This window comes from Choloepus didactylus, chromosome 4 (genome assembly GCF_015220235.1).
Source record: "Choloepus didactylus isolate mChoDid1 chromosome 4, mChoDid1.pri, whole genome shotgun sequence".
NCBI classification, from domain to species: Eukaryota; Metazoa; Chordata; class Mammalia; order Pilosa; family Megalonychidae; genus Choloepus; species Choloepus didactylus.
Genome location: NC_051310.1, coordinates 101503501 through 101525339, shown reverse-complemented (window position 1 = coordinate 101525339; position 21839 = coordinate 101503501). Strand labels below are relative to the sequence as shown.

Sequence of the window (21839 nt, the reverse complement as noted above, 5' to 3'; positions counted from 1 at the left end):
CACCTTTCAAGTTGGCTTAGCTAGAGAGACAGGGCCACATCTGAGCAACAAAGAGGCGTTCGGGAGGAGGCTCTTAGGCACAACCATAGGGAGGCCTAGCCTCTCCTTTGCAGCAACCGTCTTCCCAAGGGTAAAACCTGTGGTAGAGGGCTCAACCCATCAAACCACCAGTCCCCTATGTCTGTGGTCATGTTAGCAACCATGGAGGTGGGGTAGGTGAATACCCCTGCATTCTCCACAGGCTCCTCAAGGGGGCACTACATCTTTTTTTTTCCTTGTTTTTTTTTTTTTATTAACTTTCCCTTCTTTTTTAAATCAACTGTATGAAAAAAAAGTTAAAAAGAAAACAAACATACAATAAAAGAACATTTCAAAGAGACCATAACAAGGGAGTAAGAAAAAGACAACTAACCTAAGATAACTGCTTAACTTCCAACATGTTCCTACTTTACCCCAAGAAAGTTACCTAATATAGCAACATTTCTGTGAACTTGTTCCTACTATATCCATCAGAAATTAACAGACCATAGTCATTGCTGGCCATTCCCAGAACGTTAAATAGCTTATCTGTTCTTCTTGGATTATTGTTCCCCCTTCCTTAATTGCTCTCTACTGCTAGTTCCCCTACATTCTACATTATAAGCCATTTGTTTTACATTTTTCAAAGTTCACATTAGTGGTAGCTTATAATATTTCTCTTTTTGTGCCTGGCTTATTTCGCTTAGCATTATGTCCTCAAGGTTCATCCATGTTGTCATATGTTTCACGAGATCGTTCCTTCTTACTGCCGCGTAGTATTCCATCGTGTGTATATACCACATTTTATTTATCCACTCATCTGTTGAAGGACATTTGGGTTGTTTCCATCTCTTGGCAATTGTGAATAATGCTGCTATGAACATTGGCGTGCAGATATCTGTTCGTGTCACTGCTTTCCGATCTTCCGGGTATATACCGAGAAGTGTAATCGCTGGATCGAACGGTAACTCTATATCTAGTTTTCTAAGGAACTGCCAGACTGACTTCCAGAGTGGCTGAACCATTATACAGTCCCACCAACAATGAATAAGAGTTCCAATTTCTCCACATCCCCTCCAGCATTTGTAGTTTCCTGTTTGTTTAATGGCAGCCATTCTAACCGGTGTTAGATGGTATCTCATTGTGGTCTTAATTTGCATCTCTCTAATAGCTAGTGAAGCTGAACATTTTTTCATGTGTTTCTTGGCCATTTGTATTTCCTCTTCAGAGAACTGTCTTTTCATATCTTTTGCCCATTTTATAATTGGGCTGTCTGTACTATTGTCATTGAGTTGTAGGATTTCTTTGTATATGCAAGATATCAGTCTTTTGTCAGATACATGGTTTCCAAAAATTTTTTCCCATTGAGTTGGCTGCCTCTTTACCTTTTTGAGAAATTCCTTTGAGGTGCAGAAACTTCTAAGCTTGAGGAGTTCCCATTTATCTATTTTCTCTTTTGTTGCTTGTGCTTTGGGTGTAAAGTCTAGGAAGTGGCCGCCTAATACAAGGTCTTGAAGATGTTTTCCTACATTATCTTCTAGGAGTTTTATGGTACTTTCTTTTATATGGAGATCTTTGGTCCATTTTGAGTTAATTTTTGTGTAGGGGATGAGGTAGGGGTCCTCTTTCATTCTTTTGGATATGGATATCCAACTCTCCCAGCCCCATTTGTTGAAAAGACCATTATGACTCAGTTCAGTGACTTTGGGGGCCTTATCAAAGATCAGTCGGCCATAGATCTGAGGGTCTATCTCCGAATTCTCAATTCGATTCCATTGATCTATATGTCTATCTTTGTGCCAGTACCATGCTGTTTTGGCAACTGTGGCTTTATAATAAGCTTCAAAGTCAGGGAGTGTAAGTCCTCCCACTTCATTTTTCTTTTTTAGAGTGTCTTTAGCAATTTGAGGCATATTCCCTTTCCAAATAAATTTGATAACTAGCTTTTCCAAGTCTGCAAAGTAGGTTGTTGGAATTTTGATTGGGATTGCATTGAATCTGTAGATGAGTTTGGGTAGAATTGACATCTTAATGACATTTAGTCTTCCTATCCATGAACATGGAATATTTTTCCATCTTTTAAGGTCCCCTTCTATTTCTTTTAGTAGAGTTATGTAGTTTTCTTTGTATAGGTCTTTTACATCTTTGGTTAAGTTTATTCCTAGGTACTTGATTTTTTTAGTTGCTATTGAAAATGGTATCTTTTTCTTGAGTGTCTCTTCAGTTTGTTCATTTCTAGCATATAGAAACATTACTGACTTATGTGCATTAACCTTGTATCCCGCTACTTTGCTAAATTTGTTTATTCGCTCTAGTAGCTGTATCGTCGATTTCTCAGGGTTTTCTAGATATAAGATCATATCATCTGCAAACAATGACAGTTTTACTTCTTCTTTTCCAATTTGGATGCCCTTTATTTCTTTGTCTTGCCGGATTGCCCTGGCTAGCACTTCCAGCACAATGTTGAATAACAGTGGTGACAGCGGGCATCCTTGTCTTGTTCCTGATCTTAGAGGGAAGGCTTTCAGTCTCTCACTATTGAGTACTATGCTGGCTGTGGGTTTTTCCATTTTTGTAGCATCTTTGCCTGGTTTTGGTATTAGATTGATGTTAGCTTCATAAAATGAGTTAGGTAGTGTTCCATTTTCTTCAATGTTTTGAAAGAGTTTGAGTAAGATTGGTGTCAGTTCTTTCTGGAAAGTTTGGTAGAATTCCGCTGTGAAGCCATCTGGCCCTGGGCATTTATTTGTGGGAAGATTTTTGATGACTGATTGGATCTCTTTGCTTGTGATGGGTTGGTTGAGGTCTTCTATTTCTTCTCTGGTCAGTCTACGTTGTTCATATGTTTCCAGGAAATTGTCCATTTCCTCTACATTATCCAGTTTGTTGCCATACAGTTGTTCATAGTATCCTCTTATAATTTTTTTAATTTCTTCAGGATCTGCAGTTATGTCACCTTTTTCATTCATTATTTTGTTTATATGGGTCTTCTCTCTTTTTGATTTTGTCAGTCTAGCTAGGGGCTTGTCAATCTTGTTGATCTTCTCAAAGAACCAACTTCTGGTGATATTTATCCTCTCTATTTTTTTTTGTTCTCTATGTCATTTATTTCTGCTTTAATCCTTGTTATTTCTTTTCTTGTACTTGGTTTAGGATTGGTTTGTTGTTCATTTTCTAGCTTCTTCAGTTGATCCATTAGTTCTTTGATTTTGGCTCTTTCTTCCTTTTTAATATATGCGTTTAGTGCTATAAATTTCCCCCTTAGCACTGCTTTTGCTGCATCCCATAGGTTTTGGTATGTTGTGTTCTCATTTTCATTCGTCCCTATATATTTAGCAATTTCTCTTGCTATTTCTTCTTTAACCCATTGATTGTTTAGGAGTGTGTTGTTTAACCTCCAGGTATTTGTGAATTTTCTAAGTCTCTGATGGTTATTGACTTCTAATTGTATTCCATTGTGGTCAGAGAATGTGCTTTGAATAATTTCAATCTTTTTAAATTTATTGAGGCTTGTTTTATGTCCCAGCATATGATCTATTCTGGAGAAAGTTCCGTGAGCACTAGAAAAGTATGTGTATCCTGGTGATTTGGGATGTAATGTCCTGTATATGTCTGTTAAATCTAATTCATTTATCAGATTGTTTAGGTTTTCAATTTCCTTATTGGTCGTCTGTCTGGTTGATCTATCTATAGGAGAGAGTGATGTGTTGAAGTCTCCCACAATTATTGTGGAAACATCAATTGCTTCCTTTAGTTTTGCCAGTGTTTCTCTCATGTATTTTGTGGCACCTTGATTAGGTGCATAGACATTTACGATTGTTATTTCTTCTTGCTGAATTGCCCCTTTTATTAGTACGTAGTGGCCTTCTTTGTCTCTCAAAACATCCCTGCATTTGAAGTCTATTTTATCTGAGATTAATATTGCTACACCTGCTTTCTTTTGGCTGTAACTTGCATGAAATATTTTTTTCCATCCTTTCACTTTCAGTTTCTTTGTGTCCCTGTGTCTAAGATGAGTCTCTTGTATGCAACATATTGATGGTTCATTTTTTTTGATCCATTCTGCGAATCTATATCTTTTAATTGGGGAGTTTAATCCATTTACATTCAACGTTATAACCGTGAAGGCATTTCTTGAATCAGCCATCTTATCGTTTGGTTTAGGTTTGTCATATTTTTCCCCTCTGTCTATTAATATCCTTTATTGTACCCATACCGAATCTCTTTAGTACTGAACCTTTCTCCAAGTCTCTCTGTCCTTTCTTTGTTTCTCTGTCTGTAGGGCTCCCTTGAGTATCTCCAGGAGGGCAGGTCTCTTGTTAGCAAATTCTCTCAGCATTTGGTTGTCTGTGAAAAATTTAAGCTCTCCCTCAAATTTGAAGGAGAGCTTTGCTGTATAAAGTATTCTTGGCTGGAAATTTTTCTCACTCAGAATTTTAAATATATCGTGCCACTGCCATCTCGCCTCCATGGTGGCTGCTGAGTAGTCACTACTTAGTCTTATGCTGTTTCCTTTGTATGTGGTGAATTGCTTTTCTCTTGCTGCTTTCAGAACTTGTTCCTTCTCTTCTGTGTTTGATAGTGTGATCAGTATATGTCTCGGAGTGGGTTTATTTGGATTTATTCTATTTGGAGTTCGCTGAGCATTTATGATTTGTGTATTTATGTTGTTTAGAAGATTTGGGAAGTTTTCCCCAACAATTTCTTTGAATACTCTTCCTAGACCTTTACCCTTTTCTTCCCCTTCTGGGACACCAATGAGTCTTATATTTGGACGTTTCATATTATCTATCATATCCCTGAGGTCCATTTCGATTTTTTCAATTTTTTTTCCCATTCTTTCTTTTATGCTTTCATTTTCCATTCTGTCATCTTTGAGGTCACTGATTCGTTGTTCAACTTCCTCTAGTCTTGTACTATGAGTGTCCAGAATCTTTTTAATTTGGTCAACAGTTTCTTTAATTTCCATAAGATCATCCATTTTTTTATTTAGTCTTGCAATGTCTTCTTTATGCTCTTCTAGGGTCTTCTTGATTTCCTTTGTCTCCCGTACTATGGTCTCATTGTTCATCTTTAGTTCTTTGAGTAGCTGCTCTAGGTGCTGTGTCTCTTCTGGTCTTTTGATTTGGGTGCTTGGGCTCGGGTTATCCATATCGTCTGGTTTTTTCATATGCTTTATAATTTTCTGTTGTTTTTGGCCTCGTGGCATTTGCTGAACTCGATAGGGTTCTTTTAGGATTTGTAGACCAATTGAAGTCCTTATCTCTAATTTATCAGATCTACAGCTTCGTGGAGTACACTTTCTCTAACTAACCAGCAGGTGGCGTCCACGAGCCACCTGTTCTCCACAAGCCAGTTTTCCCCTGCTTAGCCTTTTTGGTGAGTGGGGGAGTGAGTCTTGTGGGGTCCAATTGGTGTACCAAGCTTGCGTGTGTAGTTGGTGTTGCCTGCCCTGTATATGGGGCGTGTTTCTGGGCAGTCAGGGGGGGGGGTGGCCCTAACAATCAAATCTCCCTGGTGATCCTAGAGTTTTAAAGCTGCTGCAATAGTCTAATCCTTCAGTTCAGTCCTGCCACAGTTTGTCTCTGCCACTGACCCACAAGTCCTTGGTATTGGCGTATGGCTCCTGAGACTTGCAAGTGGGCCCTTCTTCCAGGCCGTGCACCCCGGGTCCTCTGTTGAGGGATGACTGTGCTATGTCACAGGTGAGTGCCGTCCCCCCAGGGCAGTTCTGGGCTGCTGGGCTGTGTAGGGAGGCTCCCAGTCTGCTGAAATGATGGCTGAATGGGGCTTTGTTAATTCACACTTGCTCTACCTTCCCAACTCTGGGACAATCAGCTGAGGTTGCAGGGAAGGCTAATGTCCACTCCCAGTTTTGTGGTGTGTGCCTGTTATTTGAAGCACTTCCGTCACACTGGGTTGTCTGGGGCAGTTGTGGGCTATGGGGCTGGCGATGGGCAGGAGTGTTTCCTGTCCACCAGGATGATGGCTGTGAGCGGACACCCCCCTTTTCTTGGGAAGTTGTGGTGTTTAGTGAATTTTCTCAGCCACTGGATTATTGCATTTTGTCTCAGAGCTCTCCTAGTTCTGCTCTTGACTTGACCTGCCCAAATAGCAAGTCTTTGAAGCTTTCTGTATTGGGCTTTTTAGAGTAATTGTTTTAGAAAAAGAAAAAAGGATTAAAAACAAACAAACAAACAAACAACAAAAAACAATCGGGCCCTCCTCAGAGATCTAATGGGTTATTGAAATGCTAATAGACAAAGCAACCAGGGCCATTAAGGAAAGGTCCACAGGGCAGAGAGATCAGCTTTTCTTCAGGATTTGCATATGCGCCTCAGGGCCCTTCCCCTTTCTATGTTCACCAGAACTCCAAAAATCCTCCGCTTTTGTTTTGGAGTTTTTCGTGTTGTTTTTTTTCTATGCCTGTCTCCTCTCTGCTGGGCTGGCTGCTCTCAGATTCTCTGGTGTCTGGTCTCAGTCTATCTGTGGTTGGAGTTTGAATCAGTAGAATGAGTTTCCGATAAGGGCTGCCACTGCAGTTCTCCCTTCTCCTTCCCGGAGCTGACAGCCCCTCCTCCCCCGGGACTGAGTCTGGCAGGGATGGGCGCGGGTCCCCTGGCCGCAAAAACTTACAGATTTCGTTGATCTCAGCAGTTCCACGTTTTCATGAGTGTTGTATGAAGTATGCCCAAAGTCAGATTGCTCTGTGGTGTCCAGTCCACGCACTTCCTGGCTTTCTACCTACTTTCCTGGAGGAGTAACTAAAACATATAGCTCACCAGTCTGCCATCTTGCCCCGCCTTGTTGAGCTTCTTTTAATTTGCTTTTTGAGCATTTGTATATCTTCTTGGAAAAAACTTCTTTTCAAGTCCTTACTACCCATAGCAATTTACATATTTAATGCAATTCTAATGTCTATATTGATCATAGTATTATTTTGATTTTCTAATTCATCTTGTGGATGATTTTTTGATGGGATTTGTCTTTTTATTCCAAGTTATTGAGTTTATCAGAGTGAAGTTGTTTGTAGTAGTCCCTTACACTTTTTTTAAAAATGGAATTGTATTTAGATACATTTACATCTCATAGAAGCCATCTGAAGTATACAATCACTGGTTCACAGTCCCATCACATAGTTGCGCATACTCTCCCATAATCAAATTTAGAGAGTTTTATTACTCCAGAAAAGAAATAAAAATAAAAAAGACCTCTTACTCCCATACTCCTTATCCCCGCATGTTATTGACCTTTAGTATTGGTGTGGTACATTTGTTACTGTTGATGAAAGAGTATTAAAATATTACTCTTAATTATAGTGCATATTTGCAATAAGTACATTTTTTCCCATATGCCCCTCTATTCTTAACTCCTTATAATAGTGTCATACCTCTGCTCTGATTCATGAAACAACTTTTTTATATTTGTACAGTTAATCACGAACATTGTCCACCACAAGATTCACTGTGTTATACATTCTCATGTTTTAAACTCCAACTTTCCATCTGGTGACTTACATGACTGTAAATTTTCCCTTTACACCACGCTCTCACAGCATTCATCACTGTTATTTATTCTCACAATAATATGCTACCATCACCTCTTCCATTTTCAAACATTTGAGTTCACCCTGGTTAAAAATTCTGCACATATTAAGAAACCGCTCCCCACTCTTCAACCTCATTTTATCTCATGGTAATTATAGTCTATACTTTCTATGAGTTTACATATTATAGTTAGTTCATGTCACTGAGATCATAATATATTTGTTCCTTTGTGTCTGACTTATTTCACTTAACATAATGTCCTCAAGGTTCATCCCTGTTGTTGCATGCTCCATGACTTCATTCCTTCTTACTGCTGAATAAAATTCTGTTGTATGTATATACCACAGTTTGTTTATCCATGCATGTGCTGATGAACACTTGGGTTGTGTCCGTCTTTTGGCAATTGTGAATAGTGCCACTATGAACATCGATGTGCAAATGTCTGTTCGTGTCCCTGCTTTCAGACCTACTGGGTATATCCCAAGTAGCTGAATTGCCAGGTTGAAAGGCAAAACTATACTTAGTTTCCTGAAGGAACCACCAGACTGCCCTCCACAGCAGCTGTGCCATTTTACATTCCTACCAGCAGTGAATAAGTGTTCTAATTTCTCCACATTCTCTCCAACACTTGTAGTTGCCTGTTTGTTTAATAGTGGCCATTCTAGTAGGTGTGAGGTGATATTTCATTATGGTTTTGATTTGCAGTTCCCTAATAGCTAGTGAAGCTGAGCATCTTTCATGTGCGTCTTAGCCATCTGTATTTCCTCTTTGGAGAAATGTCTATTCATATCATTTGCCCATTTTTAAATTGGGTTGTCTTTTTATTGTTGAGTTGTAGGATTTCTTTATATATTCTGGATATCAAACCCTTATCAGATACATGGTTTCCAAATATTTTCTTCCATTGAGTTGGTTGCCTTTTCAACCTTTTGACAAAGTCCTTTGAAACACTGAGATATTCAATTTTGAGGCGTTTCCTTTTATCTGTTTCTTCTTTTGTTGCTTGTGCTTTGGGTATAAAGTCCTAGAAACTATCACTTATCACTAGATCTTGAAGATATTTCCCTGCATTTTCTTCAAAGAGTCTTATATTTACCTCTTTGATCCATTTTGAGTTAATTTTTGTATAGGGTTTGAGATAGGAAGCCTCTTTCATTCTTTTGGTTATGGATTTCCAGTTCTCCCAGTACTATTTATTGAAGAGAATGTTTTGTCCCAGTTGAGTGGGCTTGGGAGCCTTATCAAAAATCAGTTGACCATCTGGAATGTTGAGTATCTGTGTGACACCTGAAACTCAGAGCTAGAGCTTGGCAGATATGAATGTCAGTATTAGCACATACAGCAACTGTTTAAAAAAAAAAAGGAAAAAAAAAAGCTGAAAAAGAGCCCAGACTTCAATTAGAGATATGAATGAAGCAGATCTGGTTAAGACTAGGGCAAATTGGGCCAAAGGGTAAAGGTCAAAACTGACTGTGTTTTAAAACTTCAACTTCCATGTGAGACCAAGGGAAGAGAGATGTTTATTAGGTGCAGGATCCATATTTTCTAAACAATATAACTTCTACATTCAGTTTGTTCAAACACTATAATTTCATGGAACTTTGAATAGGAAGTGAGATATGGTAGGTTTCTATAGGTTAGAGTGAAATAGCAACCCATCCCAAAGTAATTTAGGCAGAGAATAAAAATATGTATGCAGGGCCCCCCTTGAGGAAGTGGGGGAAAATGTGAAAGTGTTGGACTTCCTCACCTGTATTGTTGCTGATGTTCTCACAGACATTGAGGACTGACGGTTTAGTATGCTGAGCCCCATATCTTGGGGCTTGCCCTTATGAAGCTTGTTACCGCAAAAGAGAGGCTTAAATCTGCTTATAATTTTGCCTAAGAGTCTCCACCCGAGTACCTCTTTGTTGGTCAGATGTGGCCCTCTTTCTCTCTAGCTAAGCAAATTCAGCAGGTGAACTCACTGCCCTCGCCACTACCTGGGACCTGACTCCCAGGGTTGTAAAGCTCCCTGGCAATGCAGGATATGACATCTGGGGATGAATCTGGACCCAGCATCGTGGGATTGAGAAAACCTTCTTGACCAAAAGGGGGATACGAAATGGAACGAAATAAAGTTTCGGTGGCTGAGAGATTGCAAGTGGAGTCGAGAGGTCACTCTGGTGGACATTCTTATGCGCTATATAGATAACCCTTTTTAGGATTTAATGTATTGGAATAGCTAGAAGTAAATACCTGAAACTCAAACTCTAACCCAGTAGCCTTGACTCTTGAAGATGATTGTATAACAGTGTAGCATACAATGGGTGACAGTATGATTTGTAAAAACCTTGTGGATTACACTCCCTTTATCCAGTGTATGGATGGATGAGTAGAAAACTGGGGACAAAAACTAAATGAAAAATAGGGTGGAATGGGGGATGATTTGGATGTTCTTTTTTTACTTTTGTTTTTAATTCTTATTCTTTCTCATGTAAGGAAAATGTTCAAAAATAGATTGGGATGATGGATGAAAAAAAAAATCAATTGACCATAGATCTGAGGTTCTATTTCTGAACTCTCAATTTGATTCCATTGTTCTGTATGTCTGTCTTTATGCCAGTGCCATGCTGTTTTAACCATCTTGCTTTATAATATGCTTTAATGTCAGGAAATGTGATAGCTCCCACTTCATTCTTCTTTCTCAAGATGTTTTTGGCTATTCAGGGCTGCTTACCCTTCCAAATAAATTTGATAGTTGGCTTTTCCATTTCTCTAAAGTAGGCTGTAGGATTTTGATGAGGAATGCATTGAATCTATAAATCAGTTTGGGAAGAATCAGCATCTTAGTGATATTTAGTCTTTCAGTCCATGAATACAAAATATCCTACCATTTATTGTGGTCTCCTTTGATTTCCTTTAGCAACGTTTGTAGTTTTGTATACTAGTGTATAGAAACACCATGGACTTTTGCATGTTGATCGTGTATCCTGCCACTTTGCTGAAATCCCTTATTAGCTCAAGTAGCTTTGCTGTAATTTTTTTCTTGATTTTCTAAATATAGGACCATGTCATCTGCAAATGGCAACAATGTTACTTCTTCTTTTCCAATTTTGGTGTCTTTTATTTCGTTTTCTTGCCTAACTGCTCTAGGTAGAACTTCTAGCACAATGTTGAATAGTAATGGTGACAGTGACATCCTCTGTTGTTCCTGATCTTAGAGGGAAAGCTTTCAGTCTCTCGCCATTGAGTATGATGTTAGCTGTGGGTTTTTTATGTATGCCTTTATCATGTTGAGGAAATTTCCTTCGATTCCTACTTTTTGAAATGTTTTTATCATTAAAGGTGCTGAATTTTATCAATTGCTTTTTTCTATGTCTGTCAAGATGTTCTAGTGGTCTTTCCCTTTTCATTTGTTAATGTGGTGTATTACATTGATTGATTTTCTTGTGTTGAATCATCCTTGCATACCTGGAATAAAACCCACTTGGTCATGGTGTATAATTCTTTTAATATGCTGTTGGATTTTATTTGCAAATATTTCCTTGAGGATTTTTGTATGTATGTTCATTAGAAAGATTGATCTGAAGTTTTCTTCTCTTGTAATGTCTATCTGGCTTTAGTATTAGGGTAATGTTGGCTTTCCTCTTGTTTGTTTTTACATTGTTTCTCTTTTTTTTTTTCCCAGTGTGTATTTTTTTTATTCTATTTTAATTTATTTGTAGTGTTTTTGAGTATATTGACTTTTACAGTATACATAAGTAACTTTTCACAGTCTACTGTATTGATGTTTAGTACTTTTGCATGAAATGTAGATACCTTCTTTCTGTTTGGGTCCCTTTATCCTGTCCACTTTTTAAATAGTTGTCTTAAGTATTTCCTTTATGTACATTGAGATCTATATCAGATTTCAGTATAATTTTTGCTTCGTTGTCAAATATGGTTCAAGAAACTCATGAGAAGGATAATTTATTATATTTACCCGTTTTGCCCCCATTAGTGTTGTTCTTTCCTTTTTTCATCTAATGAAATCTTGATTTTTTTTCCCCTTCTTCCAACTGCATAGAACGGAAAGATGCTGAAGGATGGGAGACTGTTCAGAGAGGAAGGCCTGTTCGTTCACGATCAACAGCAGTAATGCCTAAATTTTCATTAGCAACAGAAGCATTACGGTCAAAGGATGACAGTGATAAGGAAAATGTACATCTTTTACTTGATGAAAATATACAGAAAGGTGAATTTGTTGGAGATGGACCTTCCAGTATTGTAGAATCTTGGCCCATGGACTCATTACACTCTTGTGAGCATCCTCTTGCTGAAAGAACCCAGGTAGTGCATTTTGAAAATAATTTTACTGCCTTTTTAATGGGTGTGTGTGCACATGTGTGTGTATATGTTTGTATACTGCAAAGTTTTATTTTTCTTCATCTTTAGCTTTTTTTGTGAAAAATTTCAGGTTTGCAGAAAAGTTGCAAAAATAGAATAATGAACCTTTCTATACCCTTTACCTAGATTCAACTATTGTTAACAGTTTTGCCACATTTTTTCTTTCTTTTTAATTAAATGTCACACACACATATTGTATGCTAACCATCAATAATTTGCAGAAATCACAACCATTCACCATTAAATACTTCAGCATGTATCTGCAAAGAGCAAGGACTTTTTTTTTACTTAGCAACAATAATGAGAAAGTCAGTGAATTTAACATTTATGTAATATAATGTAATTTTTAGTCCGTATTCAGAACTGTCCAGTTTTCCAAATTCTTTCTTTGTAGAATTTGTTTTACACTGATCCAGGATTCAATCCAGAATCTCACATTGTATTTGGTTTTGTTTCTTTAGTATCTTTCATATGGCACCTTTTTGTCTTTGACATTGATATTTTCAAAGAATATAGACCAATTTTTCTTTTTATAGCTTGTCCATCATTTGTTCACTATTCAATTTAGCTCATGCATTTTGGCAGGAATAAAGCGATTGTCCTTAGTGTCATCTAGAGGTATGTGATAATGATTTGCCAAAGTTTGTTGTTAAGTTTGAGCTCTTGTTTAAAGTGGTGTCCTGCTTCATTTGGAGTGTTATTAAGAATGGTGATAAAAGTAAAGATAATTTTGAACTTATTTTACTTTTTCTTCCTGCAAATTGTGGAGAAATTTTCCAATATTTAATATAATTCCTTAATGTAGATATTACCAGTATTTCTTCTGTTGATCCACTTGAAGTTTATTTTACTTATTTGGTGAGAGAAGGCATCCATTTATGTATTTCTTTATACAAAGATTTATGTTCATTTGGTACACTGCTCCTGGTGTTGTTTGATTCTTTATTGTGTGTATTTTTTATACCTATGTGAGATTTGGAAGCCTCTTGTGGGGAGCATCTTACACTGCTTTTATATTTTCCACAGTATGGAACAGAGTTCTAGACATATGGAAGTAATCAGTGCATATTTATTGGATATAACTTTAGGAAAGTTTTTAATGTAGCTGAACTAAAGCTAATACTTGGTGAAGAAATAACTTTTTATATCACTTAAACATCTAGCATTTTTGTTAATGTTACTTTAGCTAACAAATATAATATAAAAGTTATGGTGGTTTTGTGTAGTAAATACATTTATATGACTTTGAAATTTCAGGAATAAGCCATACATACAACTTTTGAGTAAATTATTAGTAAAATGTTTCAGTATAAAAATTCACTGCTGATGGTGACCAAGCTAGTGATAATGTTAGTTTTCTTTGCTGTCATCCTAAGAATGAAATTAGCATATTTATATCTTTTCTCAACATTCCATATGGTTTTAGCTTTGATTTTTGTTATATAAATGATATTGATTTTTAATAAGCAGGATTGACTATATTGTAAACATCAGTAATGCTAATATAAATATTGCCAAAAAGATTGTAAACCATGGTAACTGATGTTTATAAATAAAGTTGATAACAATATAAACAATGTGATACAATTTAAATAATGCTCAAGCTAAAATCAGCACTTTGGGACACTTTGTTCAGACCAATAGTAGAAGTTTAAAAGGCATTTATAAAATTTGGCCAAGTTTAATATTTACATAAATAATCAAACGGGAGTTTTATGGACAGTACAATGTTTATCTACTGTTTATTTAAGAACTGATGTAAGTGAGTTTTAAATTCACAATTTTAGATTTCACTTCTTCAACTCAGAGCTCATTACTCTGAGTATAATTGGTAAATATGGCACTACTTCTTTCTCTACACTGTTAGGAAGTGAAAACAAAAGCTTGATTCTCTTTTACTAAACTATAAAGTTTTTTAAAAAAATGGATATGTATTTGGGCTAAACCAATGTTATTATTTTTTTTCTTGCATGTCTGTTGAAATACTTGTTAAACCTTTCCAAAGTGGAATGGTGAGGATCTCTAAATCTGAAGAATACAAATCACATGATATGACACTGCTTTACTGTGCTTTTTAATGCTGTATTTTTCTTTTAGATCAGAGAATTAGTACTATGTACCATGTGGACCTTCATCAAAGATAATTTGAGGTCATGCTAATTTTATCTGAAGAGAACAAGTTTCATATTTTTTTAGTAAAATGCTCTCAAGTATATTTTGGTGAAAAATGCCTTCAGGATGTTTTTAAAAATGCCAAATACCCTCATTTGGTATTAGACAGTCTTCTTAAAAGATCATGTAAATACCTTTAATTAGCACGAGTGTAAGACAGTATTATACTTGTGATGATTAGATTTCTTTTGTGAAGGATGTAAACTAGGTGTCAGAAATCTGCTTTTTATTTAAGGAAAATATACAATATATACTGTATATGCTGGTTAATTTCTTAACACACTCTAGACAGTACTCAATAAATAGTAGGCAGGCAAATAAAATGTGTGACTCCCTCCCCTTCCCTCCCCTCCCCTTGAACATGTGGATGAGGTGACTTGGTTGAGTGAATTGTCTGTAAGCCAGTCAATTAATGCTTCATAGTTGGTAGGTTATACAGAATCAGCTTTTCTGAAGTGAAATAGTTGCTGAATATTTTTTATCATCTCTGATTCACTCTGTAAATATTTTTGTTAGTTCACAGTGAGTACATTGGATGATGTCAGGAACTCTGGCAGTGGTGTCTTACAAGACAGTTCCATGTGGACTTCTGAAATACCTACTGTTCACATTGATACAGACTGTGTTTCAATTACTCAGCAAGCTGATGCACCTCTTTTGCAAACAAATGAAGACAAATTTCCAGAAGAGAAAGCAAGGATAGAAAGTGAAATGGACCCTTCAGATATTTCAAATGTGAGTGCTGCTATCTTGGTAAGAACAACTTAATAGAATTCTGAGTAAACATATTTAAGAGGCATAAAGCCTAATAATAATAATATAATAATAATAACTTTGTTGTGTATGACTTTACACTTTACAAAGCATTTTTTAACAGTGTTTTATGTATGTGATTTAATTTTAATGTTTTATTCTTGTAGTAAACTTTTGATATAGTTAAGGTTCTTCTTGTTTTGTAGAGAAAGAAAGTGAGGTTGTGAGAAGTAAGTAACTTGGCTGAAAATCATAAAGTTTGCATGTGATTTGATAAGATGCTCTTTAGTCCGGGATCAACAAACTAAATCACTAAGAATAGAGTCTTCCATACAATATGTAGCACTCTTATAGATGGGAAATGGTGCTTATTGGACTTAGTTTTAAAAATTCTCCTTAGCAGAGTGCTTTAGGACAGGTATTATCATTTGTTTGGTGGTGTTTTTTAAGATCTTTAAGGTCTTTAAGATCTTTAATATGAAATTTATTTACCAACCTTATTCCAGAGTCTCTAAAATTGCACTGATTTGGGATTATTGATAGGTTCATATTTTTGTATGACTACTTATTTTTGCTCATTGCTTATTTTTCTTTTGTATTAAGATTCTTGACATGGGGATAATCCAGAATAGATCATGCTAACTTTGTTCAAAAAGTAACTTTCTAAAGAAATAGGCACATATAAAAAAGTTGTCAAGGAAAGTTATTCAAATTTTATTTTTTAAAGTCTACTCTACACTATGATGTCTTCCAAAATTTAATGCCTTGTAATGCTGAAAGCAGCTATCAGCAGGATGATATAAGGCCAAATTATAGTTTTTTAGAGAAAGAATAACAGTAGCTGTAAGTAAATCTTGATGTGGCTTATGGGGGAAAAATAGAAAAGAATGGATTATTGTAGTAAGAAAAACAAATGTTTAGATTAATAAGGTTGAACAATTTGTTCTATAACTTGGGTCTTTTAGAGATGAACTTTTTAAAAGTTGAACACAATTATGGTCATGTGAGTAAGTAATATGTTCAATATATGGGGTAGAATTCAATCATGTTAGTATTTTTTGTTTTCATAGTTAGATATATTAAATGACCTATTTTGCATTTTGATTCTGTGAGAAAGTCATATTTAAAAAGAAGAAATCCCATATTTACCTAAGCATAAAACAAAATAAGTATTTAAAAATTCTTTTTCATTTTTATTTTGCTTACATGTGTCATCTTGTGGTGTACTCATGAAAACCCTTGGTTTTTTGAGGGTCAGATTTACATACTTGAAAGAAAATAAGTTCTTTAAATATGAATATGAGCATATTCTTAGGATTCTTGGAAGAGATTTTACTAAGCCAAGATTTTAAAAAAATACTGATTTGTCTTGGCAGAGACACTTCTATGTTGAGCTGTAGAAAAGCACCTCATTGTTTAGGTTCCAAGTGCAGGGTTAGAGAATTGCTGCAGTGATGAGAGAACTGTTGTTTCTTTTCTGTCTCAGTACGGTATTGTCACATAACTGTTTAAAGTTAAAAAAAAAATCTTTCTCTTATTTAGTAGAAACTTAAGCAAAAACTTACCATGAGAATCTATAGATTTTATGTTCAACTTTTGCCAACATTGTAAAAGTGCACTGATATAAACCTAGCTGCCATGGATTTTTTTTTTTCCTGGATATTTACAAAGCAATGTATGCAGATACTTATTTTAATTTCACTGTCTGTGAAAATAATAAAAATTATATATGGAACATTAAATTGTTATTTCATCTATAAGACTTACTATTAGGTTAAAATCTTCAGAGAGTTAACTAAATAGAAATGTATTCTGGGGAAAATAAAATTGAGAAAAGAAATAGACTTCATGTGAGAGCCTCTTTTCTTCACAATTAAATATATACAACTTTAATATTTGGACTTTTATTGTTGTTGCTAGATGTAAGATTTGTGTGGCCCATTAACAATAGTCAGTCTCTATAGTATTCTAGGATTTATAGAGATGAACTTATGATGCAAAGAAAGAGTCTCTCCTCTTTCTTCCTACCTCCATTCTTTTCCCCAGAGACAAACTTTGGGGCAAGAGGACTGCTTTAAAAACATATCAAAGCAGAGTCTCCACTCCAGACCAATTATATCCTAAGCTAGGGCCAAGGCATTTGCATTTTTAAATACCTTTATTGAAGTATAATTGATTTAAAATAAACTTAACATTTTTAAAGAGTACAAATTGGTAAGTTTTTAGATGTTTATACCCATGAAGCCATTACTACAATCAAGATGATGAAGGTATTGATTGACTGCAAAAGTTTACTCATTTCCTTTTGTAATCCCTCTTTCTCACCCTTCCCTGCAGTCCCTTCCCAGGCAAACACTCATCTGCTTTCTGTCTCTGTATATTAGTTTGCATTTTCTAGAATTTTATATAAACGGAATCATGTGCATTCTTTACCTTCAGTTAGGCAAAATTATTTTGAGATTCATCCATGTAGTAGTGTGTTTTAGTTCATTCTTTTTATTGTCTTTAGTAGTATTACACAATGTGTTTATACGTTCACTTGTTGATGGACATTTGGGTTGTTTCTGGTTTCTGTGTTATGAATGAAGGTGCTATGAACATTTGTGTGAATCTTTGTGTGAACACATTTTCATTTCTTTTGGGAAAATACCTAGGTTAATTTTCTTGATAATATTGTTCAAGCCTACTAGATACATGCTAAATTTCTGTCTACTTTTTCTCAGTTGAGAGAGGGGTATTGAATCTTTTGACTATAACTGTGGATCTATTTATTTTTTAACAACTTTGAGAATACAGTATATCTTTTGTAAGTGATTTCTTTCATTTAGCATAATGGTTTCAAGGTTCATGCATGTTGTAGCGTTTCTCAGTATTTTATTCCTTTTTATGGCCAAATGATATTCCATTGTATGGTTATACATCATTTGTTCATCAGTTGATGAACGTTTAGACTGCTTCCACTTTTTGACTGTTATCAGTAATGCTACTTTAACTATTTGTGTACAAGTTTTTGTGTAGAGATATTAACTGTCATTTGAAGTGGAATTACTGGGTCATAGAATAACACTTTGTTTAATATTTTTGAGGAATGGTCAGATTGTTTTCCAAATTGGTTGCACCATTTTACATTCCCACCAGGTTTATTTCTTTTTGCAGTTCTATCAGGTTTTGCTTCATATTTTTTTTTCTTTTTTTCCCTTCTTATGGATTAATTGAATATCTTTTTGTAATTACATGTTATCTTTCTTGGTTTATTAGCTATAACTCTTTGTTTTGCTGTTTCAATGTTTGCTATAGCTTTATCACAGAGATTTATTATTTAATAATTCTGAGGCATATTATTTGTATTTCTTCTAATGTGTATTTTAAAAATTAGGTATATATGTTTAGAAAGTACATTACCATTACAGAATCAATTATTTCCATGTTCCCATTATAGCCTAATATTTTTCTTTTGTTATTAAGTTAGTTTATTTGATTTGTAACTGTTTTGAATTTTGGTACTCAAATGAAATTCACAGTTTGTCATTAATAATAACTTATATAGTGTCACAGTTTTTCTTACACAGGAGTCTTGTAAAGAAGGTAAGTAATGGAGTATTGTCTCATTTTATGGAATAGCAAATAAGCTTTTGGTTTTAAGGAACTTTCGACTTCACATAGCCAGCAAGTAGTAAGCCTATACTGAACCCGAGGTTTTATAATTTGAGATGAGTGCTATTTTATCTATACTGTTGAGTTCATGATTAAAGAGTTCATGATTAAAACATAAATGATTTCTTAACTTTCCAGTTCAGTGATGATTCTGTTTATGTATGTTTATTTTTAACCTTATAGTCCATGGCAGAAGTTCTTGCTAAAAAAGAAGAGTTAGCAGATCGTCTAGAAAAGGCCAATGAAGAAGCCATTGCTAGTGCTATTGCTGAAGAAGAACAGTTAACCAGAGAAATTGAAGCTGAAGAAAACAATGATATTAACATTGAAACTGACAATGATAGTGATTTTTCGGTGAGCTTTTAGAATTTTTAACATAATTGTTCAAAATATTATTCAGAAATAAAATTCTTAAGTTCAAAAGAACTTAGAGTTCATCTAGCCCTATATAAAATTCTTTGCTTAAAAATTATCTTCACAGTGATTGAGACTTATACAAAAAAAGTAGCAAACTTTTTTTTTAGAACTTTTCCATTGCTTAGTGTTCTTATATATGACAGTTCATAGGTTGAAAGTTATTGTTATTATTATTGTACAAATCAAGAAATCGAATCTCAGAGAAAGTAAGAACCAACATTATTCAGATTGTAATTTGTAGAGGTGGAAAAACCTTAGATACTTTACTTTTTCTATTTTACTAACAAAAAGTATCAAAAAGAAATAGATACCTTGCCTATTTCTCACTGAGTACTTAGGAAATATATATTGATGAGGGTTATTTGTTGGAGAGTAAGAATAACCATAATAGTTTCACATATTTTTCTATTAAATTTGATGACTAATGAGTAATCTTAAACTCTTCAAATGTTTGCTCTATATATGGCAGTATTTATATAGTTATAGAATGAAGTGAGTGCATTTCTTTTTAAATTTACTTGATTTGTCTGTTAATGACTAACATAGGTGTCTTCCTCTTAAAATGTATATGGGCTATGGAATTTTAACTTGGTGAATATTGTAATCACAAGAGGGGTGAACTTGTGTTGAACTGTTCAATAAAATGTATTTGCAACAGGTAGAAAAATGTCACATATAGTTCATTGTTTGTTATAATTGTGTTCAAAGATTTGTTTTTCAATTTTTTTTATTTCACTTTAGGCAAGCATGGGCAGTGGGAGTATATCTTTCTGTGGTATGTCTATGGACTGGAATGATGTCCTGGCAGATTATGAAGGTATTGTGTGTGTGTTTATATATGTGTTTGTAGGTAGAGGGGTGTAAAATAGATTATCTTACTACATGGAGTTTCTGTATAAAGCAGATAATTTGGAGGAGGAATGCTGATGCCTTTTCAATATTCTCTTTTCAGATGTTGGTCTTCTAGAACTATGTGGTTTAACAATAACAATGGATTTCTTTCTTTCTTTTTTTGAACAGCTCGTGAATCTTGGCGCCAGAATACATCCTGGGGGGATATTGTAGAGGAGGAACCTGCTAGACCTCCAGGGCATGGAATTCACATGCATGAAAAACTTTCCTCACCATCTCGCAAAAGGTCTGCCCTTTGAAAATGAATTTGAAGTGTTTTGTAAGTGGGAAACCAGCACTCTTGACTTAAATAGAATTGCAACATAATCTTTCAAGGCATATTACTTCAGGACAGTCTGAGATGCATTGAAAAGTGACAATCTTTTCCTGAAATGTTAGGCCAAAATTATTTTGAATAATATTTATGTTTATTTTAAGAACTGTGAAGACTAAAGAATGGTATTTTTGTCTTTGTCATGTAAATATTTGTGTCTCCTGTCTGTGTTAATAGAACAATTGCAGAATCTAAGAAGAAACATGAAGAAAAACAAATGAAAGCACAGCAACTAAGGGAAAAGTTACGTGAAGAGAAAACATTAAAGCTTCAGAAATTGTTAGAAAGGGTACGTTTCAATGAAGTTAAAATTTTTTTTTTTTTTTAGGAAATTATAGTAGTCTTGAATTGATGGGCTTATTTTCAATGTGACTTTTTCTTCTGGTCTGAGAAAAGCTAAAAGAACCATATAAACAATTTAATTTTCTGGGGACTAAAGGCATTTCTATCTATTGAATGCCAGAAGGTTACTTGTCAGAAATGAATTTGTTGTTCCTAAATTAGTAGATTGCTATTTTGGAGGGTTAGCATAGATTATTGAGGCTTTCTTTTTTTTTTTAGCCATTTTCATTGGTGGATATCCTTGAGAAGTCTTGTCCAAAGTGTAGAAATAACTTAGTAGGATGATTTTGAGCTTCAGATTATCAGGTTTGAATAATTGGGGAGATTTTTTTTTTTTTGCAGAAAACCTTCTTGGAGTATTTTGAGTAGTGCAGCTATAGATCAGTGTGGTATAATTAAAGGAACATTGCCTTTGGAGGTGGCCAACACATTTCAATACTGGTTTTACCACATAATAAGATATATTATTATAATATATATATAATATATATAATATTATATATATAATATATATTATATTATATATATAATATATGTATTATAATATATAATATATTATTATAATATAAAAAGTCCCTGTACAAGTTATTTAAAATTATTGTATTTGTTTCTTTATCTGTAAAATGAAAATTATAATTATTCACTTTGTAGGGCTAATGTGATGATTAAGTAAGGAAGGTATGTAAAACACTAGCATAGTGCTGGAATGTTGTTGCTCCAGTAATGGTTCATCTTATTGTTATTTAAATATATGGTAGATATTGATGAATACTCTATTAGTTATCTTTCCTGAGTAACGAATGACCTCAAAACTTAGCAGCTTAAAACACAAACATTTATTATCTCACAATTTCTGTGGGCAAGGAAACCAGGAGTGGCTTCTTCCAGTGATACTTGCTCAGTTTCTCATGAGATTACAGTCAAACTTTTGGCCGGGACAGCAGCCTTCTGGAGCTAGACTGTCCACTTCCAAACTCATTCTTGTGGGTGTTGACAGGTCTCAGTTCTTTTCTGGCTTTTGGCTAAAGACTTCTGTTCCTTGCCACATGGTCGTCTCTTTAGCAGAGCTCCCATGATATGGCTGCTAGCTTCCCCAGAACAAGTAGTTCAAGAGAGTGGGGCGGGGCGGGGGTGGGGTGGGGAAGAGTGAGAAAGGGACCTACCAAGATGGATGCTGCAGGGTCTTTTATAACCTAATCTCAGAAGTGAAATACCATCACTTTTGCTGTATTCTGTTGGACATACTCTGTTACAGTGTGGGAAGGAATTACACAAAGGTCTGCCTACCAGGAGGAGGTTAGGGACATTGGGAGTCATCTTGAAGGCTGCCTCTACAATATGAC

General features: G+C 35.0%; 1 protein-coding gene across 4 annotated transcripts in view; it reads left to right on the top strand.

Moving 5' to 3' along the window:
* SCAPER (S-phase cyclin A associated protein in the ER) overlaps positions 1–21839 on the top strand; it is a 600702-nt gene that overhangs the window by 179224 nt on the left and 399639 nt on the right. For 3 of the 4 annotated variants that reach the window (XM_037833320.1, XM_037833318.1, XM_037833319.1), the window contains exons 9-14: positions 11614–11876; positions 14622–14858; positions 18696–18866; positions 19671–19746; positions 19950–20067; positions 20332–20443. In XM_037833320.1, coding sequence (XP_037689248.1) covers positions 11614–11876; positions 14622–14858; positions 18696–18866; positions 19671–19746; positions 19950–20067; positions 20332–20443 — 977 coding nt within the window. The remainder of the gene's footprint in view (positions 1–11613; positions 11877–14621; positions 14859–18695; positions 18867–19670; positions 19747–19949; positions 20068–20331; positions 20444–21839) is intronic. The other variant, XM_037833321.1, reaches the window with a different exon arrangement.